This window comes from Gambusia affinis, linkage group LG08 (assembly GCF_019740435.1).
Source record: "Gambusia affinis linkage group LG08, SWU_Gaff_1.0, whole genome shotgun sequence".
Lineage (NCBI taxonomy): Eukaryota > Metazoa > Chordata > Actinopteri > Cyprinodontiformes > Poeciliidae > Gambusia > Gambusia affinis.
Genome location: NC_057875.1, coordinates 17,529,935 through 17,548,946, shown reverse-complemented (window position 1 = coordinate 17,548,946; position 19,012 = coordinate 17,529,935). Strand labels below are relative to the sequence as shown.

Here is a 19,012-nt window from a genome sequence, read left to right as displayed (position 1 = left end):
TTTGCTCCCTGAATCTCGGTCTTTCATCTCCTCAGAGCAGGCCTGTTCAATAAAGACTTTGGCTGCAGACAGACATTGCAGCACTGTGTGAACCTCTGCTCAGTCTGTCAAATATGAACACCGTTTTTTAGGGGGGTTTTTTCCCCACATCCATCTGGAGAACCAGCAGAAGACGAGAGCAGAGAAGAACACACAGAAATCTCGACATTTTCCATTTACTTAAAGATGTGCGAAGTGACAGTGAGCACAACCCCACTCCGCCAGCAAATTTTCTGTCCTGTTAGAATCAAACAGACGCTTCTGCTCATCTAATTTTAGTTTATAGCATCAGCAGTCAGCAACTTGATGATGTAGAGCAGATGGACAAGATGTGCTGCCTTCTTCACAAGGGCCAGATTGATTGAAATTCAAGTCTTGCAGGGCAAGGAGCAAGACTGAACCAGAGTTTTCTATAAAAAGAGATCAGGCACATTTAAAAAGAGAGAAGAGAGTACACATCTGCACCGACCCGCTGCGGTTAGATAAAACCCCCCAGGGGCCCGCCGAAGAATGATGCAGCAAAATGCAAAACACCCTAGGTCCTTTAAACAGCAGCTGCTGCTTTGTGCTTGCATTGAACACCTTACAAATGAAAAATGGATTTCTTGTACTTTTTGCAGATTCCACCTGCATTGTACTTTGAATACAAGCCGACTATCAGAGGCTTCCACACTCACGCAAGGCAGCGCATATGAAGGAAAAGTCATTTTGAACAATCTTCCAGCTGCGCAGCCAAGTGATGAAGTGACTCAGGCGTTGCAGAAAGACTTGTTAATGCCCAACTAAACATGCAAACATAATATAAACCACATTATTGATCAGCAGCTTCAGCTTGTCAAGCTAAGTGACTGATCTTAAGGCAGATGGGAGCACATTGCACACGCATAAGACACCTCACAGCAGATCAAACGAGTGGGAGTCTAGTACTGTGCTCATATTTAGTTGGTGCTCAGACAGCTTTGAAAAATCACTTCACTCCTTAATATCAACTCATGTTAATATTCTCCTGGGGCAAATTAAAAAAAGATTAGCACACAATTTGTATCTGGACCAATCACGATCGCAAATTAATCGAGGCTGCCAGATGAGCTCAGGTGGAAAATCAACTGCACAGGATGAAAGTTAAGAAAAGAGTGTTGTCTATTTCTATTTGTGGCAACTCTTTAAACCATAAACCATGTTTTTTTATTATTATTATTATTATTTCACCATCGGTATTTTCAAAGCTCAATTCCAAAACATAAGAGCAAATCCATCAATGTGGTTGGTAACTCTGGAGGACCTGCAGAAAGCTACAGCTCAGGTGACAACAATTAGTCATGCACTCTTAAATCTGGCTTTTAAGGACAAGTGGCAAGAAGATAGGCACTACTGAAAAAAATCTTGAGAAATCACCATCAAACAGGACACAGCTAACCTGTAGAAAAACATGCTCTTGTGAGACCAACATTTTGCTAAACAACATGTGTAGAGGACAATTTGAGAATCTGTTCCAAAACCTGAAAGCTTTCCATCTAATCTGACCGAATTTCAGCGTTTAAAGCTGGTAGAGTCACACATGAAAAGACTTGACTTGGAAAAGCTGAATCAAGTGTTGATTCAGGGGTCTAAATACAAATCATTAAATTTCATTTAATTTTATATTTAGTGTCATTTTGCTTCCACTTTACAGTACAAGTATGAACAATAGTAATGTGATCAACCACAAAATGATCTCAAAGCTTATAGGTGGATATTAGTGGCACATGGATGAGGAGCAACTTTCTTACATGGAGATTTAACCAAATATTAGTGAACATGCACAGCCAGTTTTTTGTTTGTTTAAAGAAAAAAAAAACCCTGTTGTGTTTGTGAGACCAGTTTTTCACTTTGAAAAACTTCTAATGAATAATTAAGACAAAATTACATTTTCATTGCCACAATGATTGTGTAACTTATGGCTGTAGTGTTATTGTATGTAAACCTACATTTTAATCTGCTTTTAGCCCTGGTCATATTGCCTTAACCAAACAAAGTCCTGAAGCTGATTTACTTTTAAATGCGACTTCCAGAAGAAGGGAAAAACTAGAGTGAGTAAAAATGTGACTGCAGCCTTCTGGCACCACTTTTACAGCCCCTTGTTTATTAATATTTAATGCAGTCAGTTGTGAAATCCACAATAAGTAACATTAAATGTTTACAATAATATCGGTTACTTGAGCAAATAAACCTTGGAGCAATAGCATATTAACATATCACTTTAAGGAAAGGAAAAACACACATACAGAAGAACACAAAACACAACACGTATTTCTATTTTCTGGGATGTTTACACCCCGCTGTGCTGTGGAGTTACAACAGCCCCATTACACACCAACATGTCCCGCCTACCCATCTTCACATCCATCCTTTCCCCAGCTCACTTTGCCTCTCAGGGGAAGGGGAGGAGAAGGTCTGGACCAAAATAGGACGCAAATGCAGAAGCTGACATCCTCCAGTGGAGCAACAAAAGCCACGCTAATACCTTCTCTACGGATGCCATTTAAAGCGTTTTCATTTTTTAACTGCTGGTCTTAGCCATTCTGTTTGAATTCATGCTAAGATTATTTAGCAGAGAGGCTCATATCAAGAGGTTTGACTGGATGTCCGCCATCCCTGCTGAGCTGCTGAGGGATTGGAGCAGCTCTGTTTGACAAGATAACTCGGCTGATTTGAAAGAGAAGCAGAGGTGCTGATCAACGACACAAGCTTACGTTTGTTGTACAAAAATAATCAACAGTATATACTGTTGTATGTTGAGCACATTTCCTTTATGGCTACCTCCCTATGTTAGTAATTCAGTCATGTTGGGTGGATGCCAAAACAGTAACAATCTTAAAGGGAAATGTTTAAGAAAAAAAAAAAAAAAAACATTCTTCCCTCCTCCTATTGATCTTGCAGCAATGAGAACAGAAATACGTTACATCACAGCAGCTACATGCAGGTTTTCCCCAGCAACATCAACTGGCAGCACAGAGAGGAAAAGCCAGCCAATTCATTCATTCATTCATTCATTCATTCATTCATTCATTCATTCATTCATTCATTCATTCACTTAATCAGCCAAACAATCCACCCGGGCGGTTGTTTTATTGAATACCTGGTGGTGGTAACTGCCTTCCCTTCGATATGACGTCTAAACAAGGAGAGAGTCAGAGGAACAAGGTCAGGAGGGGCTCTGTGCAAAACAGTGCAAGTTTATGTGGGTAGCAGCAGTCATTCATGCGGTCATTGGAAGTGCTTTAAAGAAAACCCAAAGAAAGAGGCAAATATACGCAAAGAAAGAGGAAAAATAGCATAAAAAAATTAAATGAATAAATTTAACTATTAGATGTTTTAAAAAAAAAGAAAAGAAAAAATGTTCTTTATTGCTTACACAGATTATTGAGAAAGCAAGATAGCTAGTGGCCACTGTAGTAATCTTCTCGTTTCGTATCTTTCAAAACTTTAAATTTTTTAAATTGTTTTCATCAACAGAAGTTTTCATTTGTCAGAATGAATGCAGATGTCAAATTCCCATTTAAATGCTTATGAAAAGTATTCACCCCTTTGGATGTTTCACCGTTTTATTGCTTTTGCAATTCAATAATAACAAACAAATTGGGGGGTTTTTATACAAAAGTTTCACAAAAAAACTTTTTAATGTGAAAGTGAAAATGGATTTTTAAAAAAACGACAAATAAAAATATGTAACATGAAATAAGTGATAGTATAAATATTCCCCAGACCTAATTCAACAGATGTTCATCCAGATGACGATTGTAGTCTAACAATGAATGAAATAGAGCTTATCTGAGTGTAGTGATTGTGTCTTAAGTGATTATAGTTTAAAGACAACTGGAAGGTCTGTTTACTGGTTAATCGTGTTACTGAAAAGTACAAGTCAGTGGATGGAAACAAATAAAATCTCTAAAGTACTGAGCGAACATTCCCAGGAGTTCAGTTAAAAACATTATCTAGAAATGGAGGAAATATGACATGGATAAATCTGCCTCGATCAGACTGTCTTCACAAACTGATTACCCGTGCAAGAAGGAGGAGCTGCAAACTTCAGCAGCTGAGATGGGAGAGATTCTGCAGACAACCAGTTTTGCCCACCAGTCAAAGTTTTTATGTGAGAGCGGCAATAAGAAAAGCACTGTTGAAGAAAACTCATATCAAGGCTTGAGAAGATTTGGCCAAAAAGCATGTGGGAGACTCCATGTTCAAGTGGAAGACAGTTCTTTGATCTTTTTTGCAATCCGACAAGTCGCTATGCTTGGTGGACGTCAGAAACTGTGATATTTACATTCTACTGCCTTGCTATTGGTTTCAAGACAAAGAACAGAACAGCTGTAGCTGTAGCTCACACTGTTAAAATGGTTTTACCAGCTCCTGAAACCGAAACAAGGCTCTTGAAGGGTTGCTTTTAGGCCTCTTTTCCAAAAGAGGGATATATACGTATTTAGTCTTATGAGGGAAATATCTATAAGCACTGGATTATTTTTTTTCCCCCCATTAAAATAAATATCTTCATCAGTTTATGTGACTGAAACTTCAAAACAAATGTGGTCAAGTGAAGTTATTTGGTGAAACAGCTATGTTGGACCTCTAATGGTGATAAGAAATGCCAACTCTGCTTTAGGATTATTACATCTAAGCTAATTCAAGAGGCTTTTCAGAACAAATAAGGCTGGCAAGCCCATTGCTTGTTTACCACTTCACTGAACGCAATGGCACAAGCAGCTGCTGTTCTGGCATCATGCACTGCATCCAGGGCGACCATCTGACCGAATCAAACCATCTGTTGGCAATCTATTACAAACATGCTCATTTAAAAGGATTGATTTTCAGTTAAAACTCCAGTGAGCTGATGTTCAGCGAGCACCGTCTTTGTGGAAGAGCCAGCATCGCCCTGAGGTTTCCTTCCAGTACAGTGAGCCCTGCCCATTTCTTTGCAGCCGATTGGTCTTTGCAGCATGCATGATTAGTAATGACCACGGGCTACTGGGTAGTGAGGAAACAAATGAGTGAGGCCGGCAGAAATAAAATTAATTTTTCTGTCCTGCAGCAACAGCTTGACACAGTCAGTTTTCTGCCGGCTGTGTCACTCGCAACAAAGTTATGTAATCTTGTCAGAGCCTTACAGAAGATTAAATCACTAAGATTTGGTGAGCTTTGGGCATCTCAAGATGACAGGAAAACAACTAATTTACAGCAATCACAGAGGGGAGGATGAACAAAAAAGAAGAGCTGCAAAACATATGGGTCAGTAGAAATAAACAGGAAAAGTGAAACAAGTTTCAGGATTTTACCTTGGAGCGGGTTTTGAAGGTCCTAAATGCACCAGATTTAAAAATGACTCTGTTTCTTTTACACAGGATGAAGGCCACCATTCCAATCACCACCATCAGTAAGAAAAGAGGAGTGAGAACAGCCATGATCCACAGGTTGCTGGGTGGCGTCTTCACCACAGCTGCACATGGGAAAAAAAATAACATTAGATTAGCAGCGGTTTTAATCTGGTACGATATGTAAACAACAGATATTAGTGAGCTTGATGAAAAGAATGTATAAAATGCTGCTTTTTTAGGCAGCTACCCAAGGCTCAATTTTAGGTTCACATCTTCTTCAGTGACTGTCTAACCAAACCTGATTATTTAGACTGATGTTTTTATGCTTTGCTGACAACAACACTGTGAGCAAACCGATGAAACTGCGAAGAAAATGTGAATTTATTTTTTCATCACAAGGCAAGGCAATGAGAACTTGCATTTTTGATGGCTGTATGTTCACTATAAAGACTAAAAAGAGTTCAATCTTATGATATGATGTTTTAATACAGATTTTATGAAATTAAGTGAAGGACATGTGAAAATGTGTGAAATGAAACCTTAAAAAAAGATGAGTATTGCTCACTAGAATTTCTTTTCAACTGCTTACTTTTGGAGCTCTTCTATGACAGAGATATTTGCAGATGGCATGTGTTTTCATTGAAGGCATGGATATAATTGTCCTCCTCTCTACCCATCAGGAGGCAGAGAGAAAGGGTTTACCGAGAACACTGTGGTCTCTTCTCAGCAGCAACACTTTAGGAAGAGCTGACAAATCCAATGTTTTCTTTGGTTAGTTAAGAGTAATGAGGTTTCTGAGATAATACAAGTTATAATATGAGAAAATGCAAGTCATAGGGAGAGAATACTCTGTTCTCTTGAGTTACAACGACCTAAAAAGCTACCAAAAACGTGCATTAACATTTTTAACATTGTTTATGTTTGCATATAAATCTGAAGTTCTTCCAACCTATCCAAAAACAACTTGTGCAACAACATAGCCAGGCTATGTTGTTGCACAAATTGCAATGTCATATGCACAGGAAGATAATGGAAGATAAGTCTGCCATTATCTTTTTGTCCATCGTCATTTTGTCTTTTTACAAAATGACGTTGAAACTAAAGGCAGATGTGCAATGGTGGGTCTGGTATGTAATGGAGACAGACATGGAAAGGAAGCAAAGCACAAGGAAACGTCAGAAAATACAAACATTAGTTATGCTTTTTACTGTTTATAAATATTGTGTTTATACTATTTTTTACATTTGTACTACCAACCCACCAGGGAATAGCCTGCTTGAATAAATGCTTTCATATTATCACTCAAGCAGCGATTTCCAATACTGTGTATAGTCTTTAACTAAAAAACAAAATGTGCGTTGTTCATAAACCAACCATAGCTCTGTTCTGACTGAATGAACTTAGTGTGTATGCTATGGCTATATTCCCACAGCAGGTCTTAATTGATCAATTTAGATTTAGCTGAAATCAGTTTTTTTTTTTGTTTGTTTGTTTTTTTGGCATGATATTTCATACTACTAATGAACTAAAATCGCAACCAGACTTGTGTGTGAACTGTTTACGTCCCCAAAGCGACCCGCGTGTGCAGAAGCAGAATGGAAACATCACACAGCAGCCATGGAAGTAATAATGGATGCTTGCTTTGACTCTCCTATATTTAAATACATATAAAAGACATGCAATGCAACAATGACAGTATAAACACAAGCTTACGTTCGGCCTGCACTTGCACAAAGTATCCCAGTGTCAGAGCCATGGTCTGTGAATCCAGACTGCTGAGGGTCTTTGCAGCTGCAGATCCTGTGATGGGGGATCCATTCAGCTGAGCATAGTAGGTCATCTCTGCTGGGTTCTTTGGACCTGGAAGCCGTCGCATGCTCACCATCTGGGAGTGGGGAGACACAGTTGCATCATAGTTTTAGAGAAATTAAAATAAAATAAAAAAAAAAAGCTTTGAGCCTTGCTAACCATCAAGAAAACATATTACCTGTAGGCAAGTTGCACGCAAAATCCCTTATCTTTTCAAACCAACAGACTGCCGCGTCTATAGCTCAATTTCTCCTGCTTTGATCAAGTCGAGCATTGGCTGGGAGATGAATGGATTTATTGAGGACTCCCAAGGATAAACGAGTCACATGAAATCTCAATTTCCTTTCATCATACATCAAACAGATTTCTTTAAACACAACACAGCTTTAATCAAGTCTAGTAATTTGATTTTGCCATTAAAAAAACGTTATTAAATAGCTCGAGGTTTGCTCCTCTGACTACTCCGAGAACGTTCTGACAGTTCTGAGAAGCTCTTCCTCCTCCACTCAGCAGCCATAAAACTACTCAGCTGTGAAGACCATGCAACCCTTGAGGGTTTGTAATGCACGCGGGTCACTAGGAATAAAACGTCGTCGTAATTTAAACAACATGGAGCACCAAGTGCGGAGGTGATGGAAAAGAAAATATTGCTCACCAAATCTTTCTGTGCTCATTATTATTTATTATTATTGAAATTGAATCATTCCAACATCTTCCTTCACCAATAAAAATTTAATTTTTGAGCTGTAAGAGTTCATTAATCAAAAAGAAATTACGTAAAAAACTGTATTTATTAAAAGTAGTTAGCGGTTAGATTTGACCATAAAAAATATTTGCCTGTAGCCTCCTTTCCACAAATATATAACTCCCCTCTATTTTCTGACAGGATTCCTTTCAGCTGTCCCACCGTCAGTCCCCCCGGAGCGACGTCCAGGTTTCTAAATCTGGAGCTGTCTGAGGCAGTGCATGCATTCAAACCTTTTCATACGAGACTGAGAAAAGGTTTAGTTCCAAAGTGAAAGTTTTAGGAAAAAATAGCACATTTACATAATGTCTGAAAAGCAACTTTGACATTGTTTACTTTATTAGGAGAAAATAAATCACACTGAACTGCCTGAATGCATGCAATTCACATACCAGAAATTGCATGAAGTTATAATCCTATTTGCCAAGAAACATGAGACAAATGTTTACCATTATACTTTACAGAAGAGTATAACTTAGGGCACATCTATAGGTGTCAAAAGTTGGACAATAACACCATCCAAACTCCCACTATTACACCTAACTGTAAATGTAGGATTTCTCTCAAATTTGGATAGACATGAAAAACCTTGTGAAGAGGTGAAGATGTTATAAAGATCTGAACAAAAAGATCGAACATGTTTACAATATCCTTACTCCAGTCTTTACTTGTTGGTGTTGCCATCTTGACATCATATTTCTACAAAAAGAATGATCAATCTCTACTGACCTGCACGGTGTAGCCGCCCACAGACGTGGCCCGCCGGGACCTCATGGACCGAGAGCCCTGCCTGCCAGCAACGAGGAAAAGCTCAGCCAACCGCTGCTCCATGAGACTGGCGAAGCTCTGGTAGTTGGCCTCCAGGGAGGAGCTGTCCACATCCTGGATCACTGAGCAAGGAGACAAGAAATGACAGACAGATTTAGGAGTGGGGGAGAGGCGTTCGGGCAGACAAAATAGGGAAAAAGAAAAAGTGGGTGAGTAAAGGGAGAAAATATAAAGAAGAAAAGCAAAGCAGGAGAAAATGAGCAAGAAAAAAAACAGTTTGAAGAAAGACAAAAAGTCAGAAAAGTTAGAGATGTGTGATCGGTATGACAATAGAGATGACAGATGATCTTCCTCCTGAGAGCTGCTCTTATAACAGGCCATAAGTGAGATGGATCAGTGGACAGACATCACACACACACTCACTCTCACACAGCAGCATCATTCATAACCGTCCCTGATGTGATATGAAGTGATCTCTCCCCCTGCCCCAGTCAGGAAACTCTGAATTATACATCAATGGGCTTTTCCGCAGCTAAAGTGACTCAGAACTGAGAGAGGAAGAAGAAGAATGGATGGATGGAGGAGGCTAAACATGCAAAGAAACACACGGAGCTGTATGAAAAATTGTCTTTTGGTAACTTATGTGTTATCTAATCAGTGCGACACTCGGTTTTGCAGAATCTGAGAGCATGTTCAGGAGCAAATTACCTGTGATCACCCAGTAGCTCCTGGTTGCTGTGGATGTGTTGAGATTGTGGTACTCAAGAGCTGGAGACAGACAAAGAGACAGACACAGACGAGTTTCATTTACTTTTGAACACCCAGGAAACTAACTTTACTTTAGTCAGCTGGTTTTTCTATTTTGTTTTTAAGGTTCTGGAAAAATTTCACAATTTACAAGTTTCATATAATTTATTGGTAATGGACACGCTGTTTAAATTTAATATTAAACATAATATTATATCACAAATTCAAAATAAACTTAATATAAGTATATCATTTGTTAACAAAGTTAAAGTATTGATGGGCATTTTTTTAATCTAGCAAAATAAAATACACTCCTGATCAAAATCTTAAGACCAGTCAAAAATTTGCAAGAATTAGCATTTTGCAACACTGAATCTTAAGAAGGTTCTAAGTAGAGCTTCACAATGTTAAAAGGACAAATCAGTGCAAGAGACAAGAACATTTGAGCAGGGAATTGTCTGAAAACTGCATTTACACTCAAACATGATTTTTTTCAGCTGATCAAAAGTTTAAGACCATAGTCTTTAAAAGCCAAAAGCTGTGCAAACATCTGGATTCCATGTCATTTTCTGTGAAGTCTTTACACTGTCAAGACCTCCTGATGGCAAAAGCAAAAAAGCTCACTGACTTTGAATGTGGTAGGATTGTTGAGCTGCATAAGCAAGGCCTCTCACAACGTGCCATCGCTGCTGAGGTTGGACGCAGTAAGACAGTCGTTTGCATTTTTTAAATGATCCTGAGGGTTATGGAACAAAAAAGTCAAGTGGTAGACCCCAAAAAAATTTCACCAGCTCTGAGCCGCAGGATCCGATTGGCTGTCCGTCAAGACACGGGACGATCCTCTACCCAGATTAAGGCCATTACTGGTGCTGACTGCAGCCCAATAACCATCAGACGGCATCTGCGAGAGAAGGGCTTCAGACGTCTTCTTCAACGCCACAGAATTGCCCGTTTGGACTTTGCAAGGATGCACCAAACATGGGACATTGAAAGGTGGAAGAAAGTTGTCTTCTCTGATGAGAAAAAATTTAACCTTGATGGTCCTGATGGCTTCCAACGTTACTGGCATGACAGGGAGATCCCACCTGAGATGTTTTCTACACGGCACAGTGGTGGGGGCGCCATCATGATTTGGGGTGTGTTTTCCTTCAATGGAACAATGGAGCTTCAGGTTGTGCAGGGGCGTCAAACAGCAGCTGGCTATGTGGAGATGTTGCAGCGGGCATCCCTCATGACTGAGGGCCCTCGTCTGTGTGGTAATGATTGGGTTTTTCAACAGGACAATGCTGCAGTTCACAATGCCCGCCTGACAAAGGAGTTCTTCCAAGAGAACAACATCACTCTTTTGGACCATCCTGCATGTTCCCCGGATCTAAACCCAATTGAGAACATTTGGGGATGGATGGCAAGGGAAATTTACAAAAATGGACATCAGTTCCAGACAATGGATGCCCTTCGTGAAGCCATCTTCAACACTTGGAGCAACGTTCCCACTAGCCTCCTGGAAACACTGGCATCGAGCATGCCTAAACGATTGTTTGAAGTCATCAACAAGAATGGTGGAGCTACTCATTACTGAGTCCTTTTTTTTGACATTTTGATTTCTGTTTTGGGGGGTTTTCGGGTTTTTTGAGCTATGGTCTTAAACTTTTGATCAGCTGAAAAAATCATGTTTGAGTATAAATGCAGTTTTCAGACAATTCCCTGCTCAAATGTTCTTGTCTCTTGCACTGATTTGTCCTTTTAACATTGTGAAGCTCTACTTAGAACCTTCTTAAGATCCAATAGTGCAAAATGCAAATTCTTGCAATTTTTTGACTGGTCTTAAGATTTTGATCAGGAGTGTATACTCATTGAAATTATATGAAGCCTCTGTTCATACATCAACAGCCTTTGTCTTAATAGACATTGTATGTTTGCTTAATAACATTGGGGCTTCTTGAACTGACATTAAATTTACACCAGAAGTTGGTAACAATCAAAGCCAAAGTAATACAGACATACAAAACCATCAAAACCAATTAGTACATAGTACAGATGCTCTGAAGTGAAATGTTTAAGGGAATTAATAGTGGATACATAAACAATTGTATGCAAAAAGACTTAGATAGTCAAAGAACTATCTGAAATCTGTCAGCGATTAGAAAGGATTCCTAACATATCAAGACATTTTATATACTACATATAAAGATTTCTTATTGCCAAAGTTTCACACCAGTGTAATTAGTAAAAACAAAGAGACTTTGTCAAAATGTTTTAGTTACAAAACGTCTAGCCTTCTAAAATTGCCAAAATCCAAAGAACATTATCTCATCATAAACTAACAACAACTAGGCGTAAGATTTCTAAGTCAAAACAATAAGAGTTCTCCAAGAACTAAGGAGTTAGTTCTTGGAGTTAGTTCAGTTAGAATTTAAAAAGTATCAAACCCACTAGAGATAAAAACACCGGGCTGTACAATGAATTATTTTTCAGGCAACTCTCTTTGTTTTTTGTCTCAAAATCCTTATGTGTTCATAAGATCACAATATAAAACTCCAACAAGTGAACAAATACCACTGGACAAAGAAAAGCGTATCAGTGAAGTTATTTGTGAAAATGTGGACAATACTGGCAAAACAGTCAGTCAGTCCATCAAAACAGTAAATAAAAGAGCTGGCATGTATAAACACTTGCAGTTCTTCAATATCCAAAGCTGTCACTAAAGTAAATGACCAGCTCAGACAAGAACTGGTGCAATTCATCTCGCTTAAATGCCACCAAATAACTGTGCAGATAAGAACCAGTGTACAAGTACTCAGACACTGGAGGAGCATCCTTCATTCTCCAATGAAAGAGGGAGAAATGTTTGCCTGTGAGAGTATTCATTATGTTCAAAAAAACCTCTCAGAATTTAAAAAAGGAATTTGGTCACTGTATTGTGCAGAGTATTCCCAATATAGAATACTATTTGGAGTCCAGCACAAGATTACTTGTCTCAGGTACTATAACCTGAGATAGTCAATAGAATATATATGCACTTTTATACACTGTTTGTTTTAGACTTAGACTGACTTTATTGTCATTTTGTATGCACAGGGGTGTATACAGAACGAAATTTCGTTGCATACGGCTCAGGACAATGTTTTGAGGTTCCAATGAGGTTACTCCAGAATAAATAAAATACAATATAAAATATAAATATAAATGTTAAATATAAAGTGCAGGAATGACAGTAAAATAGAAGCTATTTAGCTATGTACATGTGCAAGGTATGAAGTGGAGACCAGTTTTTGAGTGCAGTCCAGTTAAGAGTTCAGCAGTCTGATGGCAAGTGGGAAAAAGCTTTTCCAGTGATGACTGTCTCTTTTAGTATCAAGAATACAAGAAAAACAAAAAAAAAGCAATCAACTCCTGTAGAATACATTATTTCTCACCATTTCTCACTGTAAATCCAATTTAAAATCCCAAATTGGATTTTAAAAGCTGCAATAAAAATATGCTATAATTAGCATACGGGCAAGAGGTGTTTGAAGTCACTCAAAGAAAATGCAACATTGGTAAATTTGTGTGAAGCAGCACTGTAATAAACATCAACACGCTCCACATTTTATTCTGTCAGCCTGTTTTAAGAAATACCTGCTCCTCGATGTAACTTCTTATGTCTTCATACACACACAAATACCATAACACCCTCTGTCTCTCGATTTCAATCTCATCTGGCAACGTCTTTCGTCCATTTTCCACCTCACACAATCTGTCCACAGCTTGACAAAAGACCAAGTCGAAGCTACAGCAAGCAAACTGTATCTTTAACCAGCGTTTGTTTCTGCTCTAAACTGTCGTCCAGAGACAAGTAAGAAAAATGAGAGCACATTTACATTCACCGCTCTCTCCTCTGAACTTAAACGAGCTCATAAAAACACTTGAGACAAACAGCATTGGAGTGTGAAGGTTCAGGGCCCGCTATCTGAGTTCTTCACAGAGTCTGTGCAATGCCCAGATGAATCCGCCGCATTAATTTTATCAGCGTGGTTGTTGGAAATTTAATTGCAACATGCAAAAAAGAAAGAGGATGAAAAATGTAGAGTAATAGAAAATGTTCTGCTCAGGTTTCATACACATAAAAAACACAAACAGGAAATAAGGCATGAAGAGCATCAGATTTATTTTTAATGGAGGCTTTAGATAAAGATGAGAAAATCAATGCAGCTTCCAGTTACTTCCCTTTAAATACTAAACACTGTTTAAAACTGGACTCTGTTAGGCGACGTGTTTTCTCTGAATTTAATCTTAAAAACATGGAACAATCAGACTTAGCTAGGTCAACACACCAACCCACACAAAGAAGTGTTTCCTTGTGAGCAGAATAAGAGGTGGGGTGAATTTTTTCACAAATAAATATCTCAATAGTGTGGTGTGCATATGTACTCAGTCACATTTGATTTGATTCTCTTTATTAAACTACAGAAAAACCAATCAGAATGTAGCAAATTATCTGTGTGAAGCATGATCTCAGTAAGAATACAGCTGTTCTGTGAAGACCTCAGAGTTTTGTTTGACATAAATTAGGGAACAAAGAGCATCATGAAGGCCACAGTGCACAGCAACAGGAGAATGCTGGAATAACTTTAAGCTTTAAGTTATTAAACAATGTCAAAAGCTTTGGATGCTCCCAAAATAGAAGAAGGGAAAAATTCAACTTTATATAAATGTATTGTGAGCTGGAGCACCAGAAGAAACAAAACATTATAATGTAATTTGTGTTTCTATCAACCTGTCTTGTTTAGGAAAGTACTCTTATGAAAAAGAGAGAAACACAGATGTAGACTTCCTGCAAGCGGACATGCCAGTCCATCTGAAAGCTAATTAACTTTATGCAATGCAGCTCCCCTTGGAAAATTAACCAATGACGCATGCCTGACAGGACAGAACAGGGAAAACAAACTGCAGTGTTTTGTCTTCTTCATTATGCAGTGCAAAAGTTAAAATTTGATTAAAATGTACAGGCAAATGAGAATCTGCACTTATATGACTTCCAGAGTTCATTCAGGGACAATGAACTCGGTACAGAATGATAGGAAAAGCGTTGTGGTGTAAAGAAATACTCTCAGCACGCAGACAGACTCAGCCTTCACATAAATGATTACATATTTATCCTCTAAAAGTAAATACCATCCAAAACACACCAGGGATATCAGCTGCTGTCACTGCTGTGATCATTCACTGCCATTTTTTTGTCAGTCATCAAATGACGCTGCTTGTTTTTTGTTTCACTACTCGAAACATTTAGTGACTTTTAGGAGAACAGGAAGCCTTTCTGTGGTGATGCTAAGTGGATTTGGATGTGACCAAGTAAAGTGTGATGTTTGAGCCCTTTGGGTGTGGAGAGCACACACCAACAGATACTAATCTAATCTCACTCTGCTAAAATTAGCTCATCTGGGGAACATGGACAACAGATTGCCCAGGGCAGGCTTGGGATGATAGGAGCTCTGCAGCTGTTTGGCCTTTTAGAAAAATCTCACAGATGGCATCAGAAGGAGGGATGGAATATAAACAAAGATCATTTGGCCCAATTATGGAGTCTGGGGTCATTTACTTCGGGTAGCCGGAATCAAATAAAACACACACAACATTTCTGAAAAGGGCAGGACTAACTTATCCAATCTTTGCAGTGAATAAGTCTTTTGAATAAAAACAAAAGAAGCATCTCATCGATTTTGCAAAAAGTTACAAAATGACTACCATAAATTGCTCCTCTCATCCTCCATTCGTTCTTTGAAAAGTAAAACTATGATCTTGTCCTGATAATAAGCATATCATAACCCTCAGTGCTTTCCAAACCTCAAAGAAGCACCAATCTTTTCCTTTGCCCCTTAGAGGAGTAATTCTATATAATGAGTTGAAGATCACACACTCATTTGACACATCAAACAGCGTTTTAACTTTAATGCTGCTGTCTCTCTTGGTCCCTTGTGTTTGTCTGCTTGTGGAGCCTAGTGATGCTGAACAAATCAGGCACTGGTGAAAAAATTAGTTGCTACTCTTCAACTTACGCTTGAATACCACAAGATCTTCATGACTGACTGAAATCATGGATTAGCAAGGACTAGTGCTTAGGTTTTATTTGAAGCTACTGACTGCTAATACATTTGAGTCCGATTTTTTTGTATACTATGACAAATACAGAAGCTTGGAGTACGTTTTAGATGCTTTCTATACTTACTCAATTTCAAGTAATCGTGATAAATCATGATTAAACGTGATAAATCATGATTTTCACATTGCCTTTCACATTGAGTATTTAGTCCTGAGTAGTCAGTAGTCAAACAAATACTATTTAAAAAGTCTTTCTTAGCCACAAGAGCTAGCAGCAGCAGTATAAATGGACCAAAGGAAAATAAATGTTACATAATCTATTAATATATTAGGATGGAAACTGAATTCTTTCTTGTTTAGTTTCTCCAGAAGAACAACACTTTTTTAAAATGATTGTTAACAGTCCATAACCAAAGGATTTATTGGATCAGCTTTCTGCTGAACATTCGTCTTGGTTCAATAACGATGTCCGGGTCTCCTAGCGGTCCTCCTTCTCCTCCTAAGCCTTTTAAAACTCACATAAGACTCCAGGGGTGAAAAACTTCTTTACAGAATCCAACCTATGCTCACTACTCGCTTTATTCTTACTGCTGCTGAAATTAAGGAAAAAAACACCAGGAAGTATGAAAGTAGGCTCAGTGTTTAAACTTTTTTATACTGTCCAGCCTGATGGTACAACTGAGTCAGGTCAAGGAAATCTCCATTGTAGATTTCCTTGACCTGACAAAAAACCTAGTCTGTTCTTTCAGTCTAGAAAAGACATGGATGACTAGATTTAATTCACATTCAATTTGATTCAGAAACACTTTAATTAAATTGATGAATGGATGCAATAGACGGAACCTTGGATAAATAATTTTAAGCAATAATGGCTTCAGCAGCCAAGCAGATGCACACTTAATATTTTTAAATGAAATTTGGTGGTGAGCTTGACCTGTAGATGTTGTGGTTGCTCAAAGACATTTAAAAACAGAAAACAAGGATACGCTCTTGTTATCAAACATTTATTATCTGAGAGTTATAGAAATACTTTGACATGAGTTTATGATTCGGAAATTTAGGAGCAATTATTTCCCTTGAGAAAAGATGTATCCTTCATTTAATTTATTACATTTAGTCCAAACACTTTTGGACTCTTACACTGAGATTTTTGTCTAGACTTAAGAAACCCTTCACAGAAACTGTGGATATTTAAACAAGACATGACTGCGTTGACCTGAACTGGCTTGTTTTCAGCTCAACTGACCCTCAAATACAGTGAGAGAGGGGAAAATTTTAATTTCATAATACAGTAAAGTTTCTTTTTTGTTCTTTATTTATTTATTTTTTTACCATTTTTAAGGTTTTAATCTGTTTCTGTAATGGGAGCATGTAGAAATGAGTGTAGTCAGGGGTAAAACTCAGTGTAAGAATCTATATTGGCCAGGAAAGTTAGCAACACTAACTGTGTTTATTGCTGCTATACAATGTTAAATACAATTTAATATGCAAACTTGTTTTTTTTGTTGTTGTTGTTTTCTTTAAATAATAAAACTCCATTTTGGAGCAAATACTTTTTCCGTATAGTCCCCTTTGCTCATAAACAATTTATGACTGCTCAAGGTAGAAAACAATCATAAGTCAGTAGGCCAAAACTGCACAAAATATACTAACAATCAAGATTCGTCAACAAAATCCGGTGCTTCTCTGGCTTTCAATTATTCATTTTCAGTTGTTTATTCGCAATCAATGCAGTGAAACAAATATACAGCCACATTAATATCCCACTAAGAGAAAATGAAGCTGTACTTACGCTCAGCTATCACCAGCGGAGGATAGAACAGGAAGTATCCCACTAGCTCTGCAGTCAGCTGGTTGAGGAGCCCACTGGATATTGTCCCATTAAGAACTGAATCCTGGTTTCTCACCACATACACCAGCGTTACCGAGGGTGAGCCAGACTCCTGAGAAACACTCTGGACCTGGGGACAGACACACCAACTTGAATTAAATATGCTGCTCTCTGCTGCACATAAGTACACTCAGAAAGATTTCAGATTTTTTTCCAGCAAAGACAAATACAAGGCCACATTTATAATTTAAACGTTCATACGAAAATATCTAGAGCTATCATGCCAAATGTCAAAGACGCGCATAAAGAATGCACACCAGGCCTTCAATGAACAAGGTTTTATTCTCTCCATAATAAGATCTGTGTGGTTTCTCCAACATTCATGTAACAGAATCACAACGGCGAAGTGGACGACGATACAAGATACAGAGAATTCCCATCACATTTCTCTGCAAGCGTTAATATTTCAGGGGATAAATAATGAATGGAGCCTATATCTCCGTTTGCTTGTTGAGACCTACTTTGTGATTTTGACGGTGTTTGCATGTGCAGTGTATATTCTGCAAACAGATGAAGACTTTGGCAGAGAAATATGTATGATTTATGTATGAAAACTAGATTTCTTACTGTTTGCTGTTTCTAAAAATATAAACAACATTACTCAGAAGCTGCCCCCTTCAGTCAAGTACAGAGTGTTACTATAACCGTCTTATTTTTGGTAACTTTTGCTTCAAGACGCCATCTGGCCACAGTAAAAAGCTTGTGGCCAGCACTGTTGAAGCAAAAACAAGAATAAGTATGCGAGCGACTGAGATGGTGTGAGAGGTTGGAAATCCACCTGGAGCTGTATTATAAATGTTGGTCTGATTAGCATGCTGCATGCAGACAGGACGCATTTGGCTGTCTGCCTTATAAATAGTCTCAGTGCACTCGTCCCGTACCTCCACTGTGAGTCTGTTGTAGGTCTCCAACACTTTATCCTGAGCCTCTTCAAAGGCAGTCTCAAGCCGCTGCTCCAGCATCTGGACAAAACTGCACGAGTAGATGTTGTCTGCAGGTCCAACAAATCTTAACACTGCAAACCAGGCAAGGAAGAACAAAGCAGGGATTATTTATATACCATCTGAGTAGGAAGAGAATAACAGACTGCTTTAGATTAGGGGTGGATCTCATTCTGGTTTTCTTCTAAAACGGTATTCCATGTATGAAGGAAGCGTGTCTTAATCTTGACGCCGCGTCTCTGTGTTTGTGACTGACTCTGAAATAGAGCGGCACAGATTTGCAGTCGTCAACAACACATCAATGTGGGCATACTCTGAATATCTAAGAACCCTTTGTAGGTTTTTATGTATTTTAAGGGATATTCATGAACAATATAAATGCAAATAATGTATTTGTCCAGTTAGTCAGTATTGGAAGTTGACAAAATATTTAAGCTCACAAAGTGCTGTTAGGAAATAACATATCACCGTTATTTATTTTCCTATTATTGTGAAGTAGTTCTTGAGCTGAGTCTTGAGTCTTTATGTGTAACAGCCGTGACAAAGTCTTGTCCGGACCGGTGACATATTTTATTGCAGGAACTGTGATGTATGCTGCAATAAAACCTCCCAGCTTATTAGCATGCTGTTGCATATGAAG

General features: G+C 38.4%; 1 protein-coding gene across 2 annotated transcripts in view; it reads right to left on the bottom strand.

The window, feature by feature from the left end:
- The window catches only part of kiaa1549la (KIAA1549-like a), an 88,472-nt gene that overhangs the window by 31,458 nt on the left and 38,002 nt on the right, over window positions 1-19,012 (bottom strand). The window contains exons 6-12 of one of the 2 annotated variants that reach the window (XM_044125163.1): window positions 18,313-18,446; window positions 17,333-17,501; window positions 9,421-9,480; window positions 8,674-8,834; window positions 7,104-7,275; window positions 5,352-5,512; window positions 3,158-3,193 (exon numbers count right to left, since the gene is read on the bottom strand). In XM_044125163.1, coding sequence (XP_043981098.1) covers window positions 3,158-3,193; window positions 5,352-5,512; window positions 7,104-7,275; window positions 8,674-8,834; window positions 9,421-9,480; window positions 17,333-17,501; window positions 18,313-18,446 — 893 coding nt within the window. The remainder of the gene's footprint in view (window positions 1-3,157; window positions 3,194-5,351; window positions 5,513-7,103; window positions 7,276-8,673; window positions 8,835-9,420; window positions 9,481-17,332; window positions 17,502-18,312; window positions 18,447-19,012) is intronic. The other variant, XM_044125164.1, reaches the window with a different exon arrangement.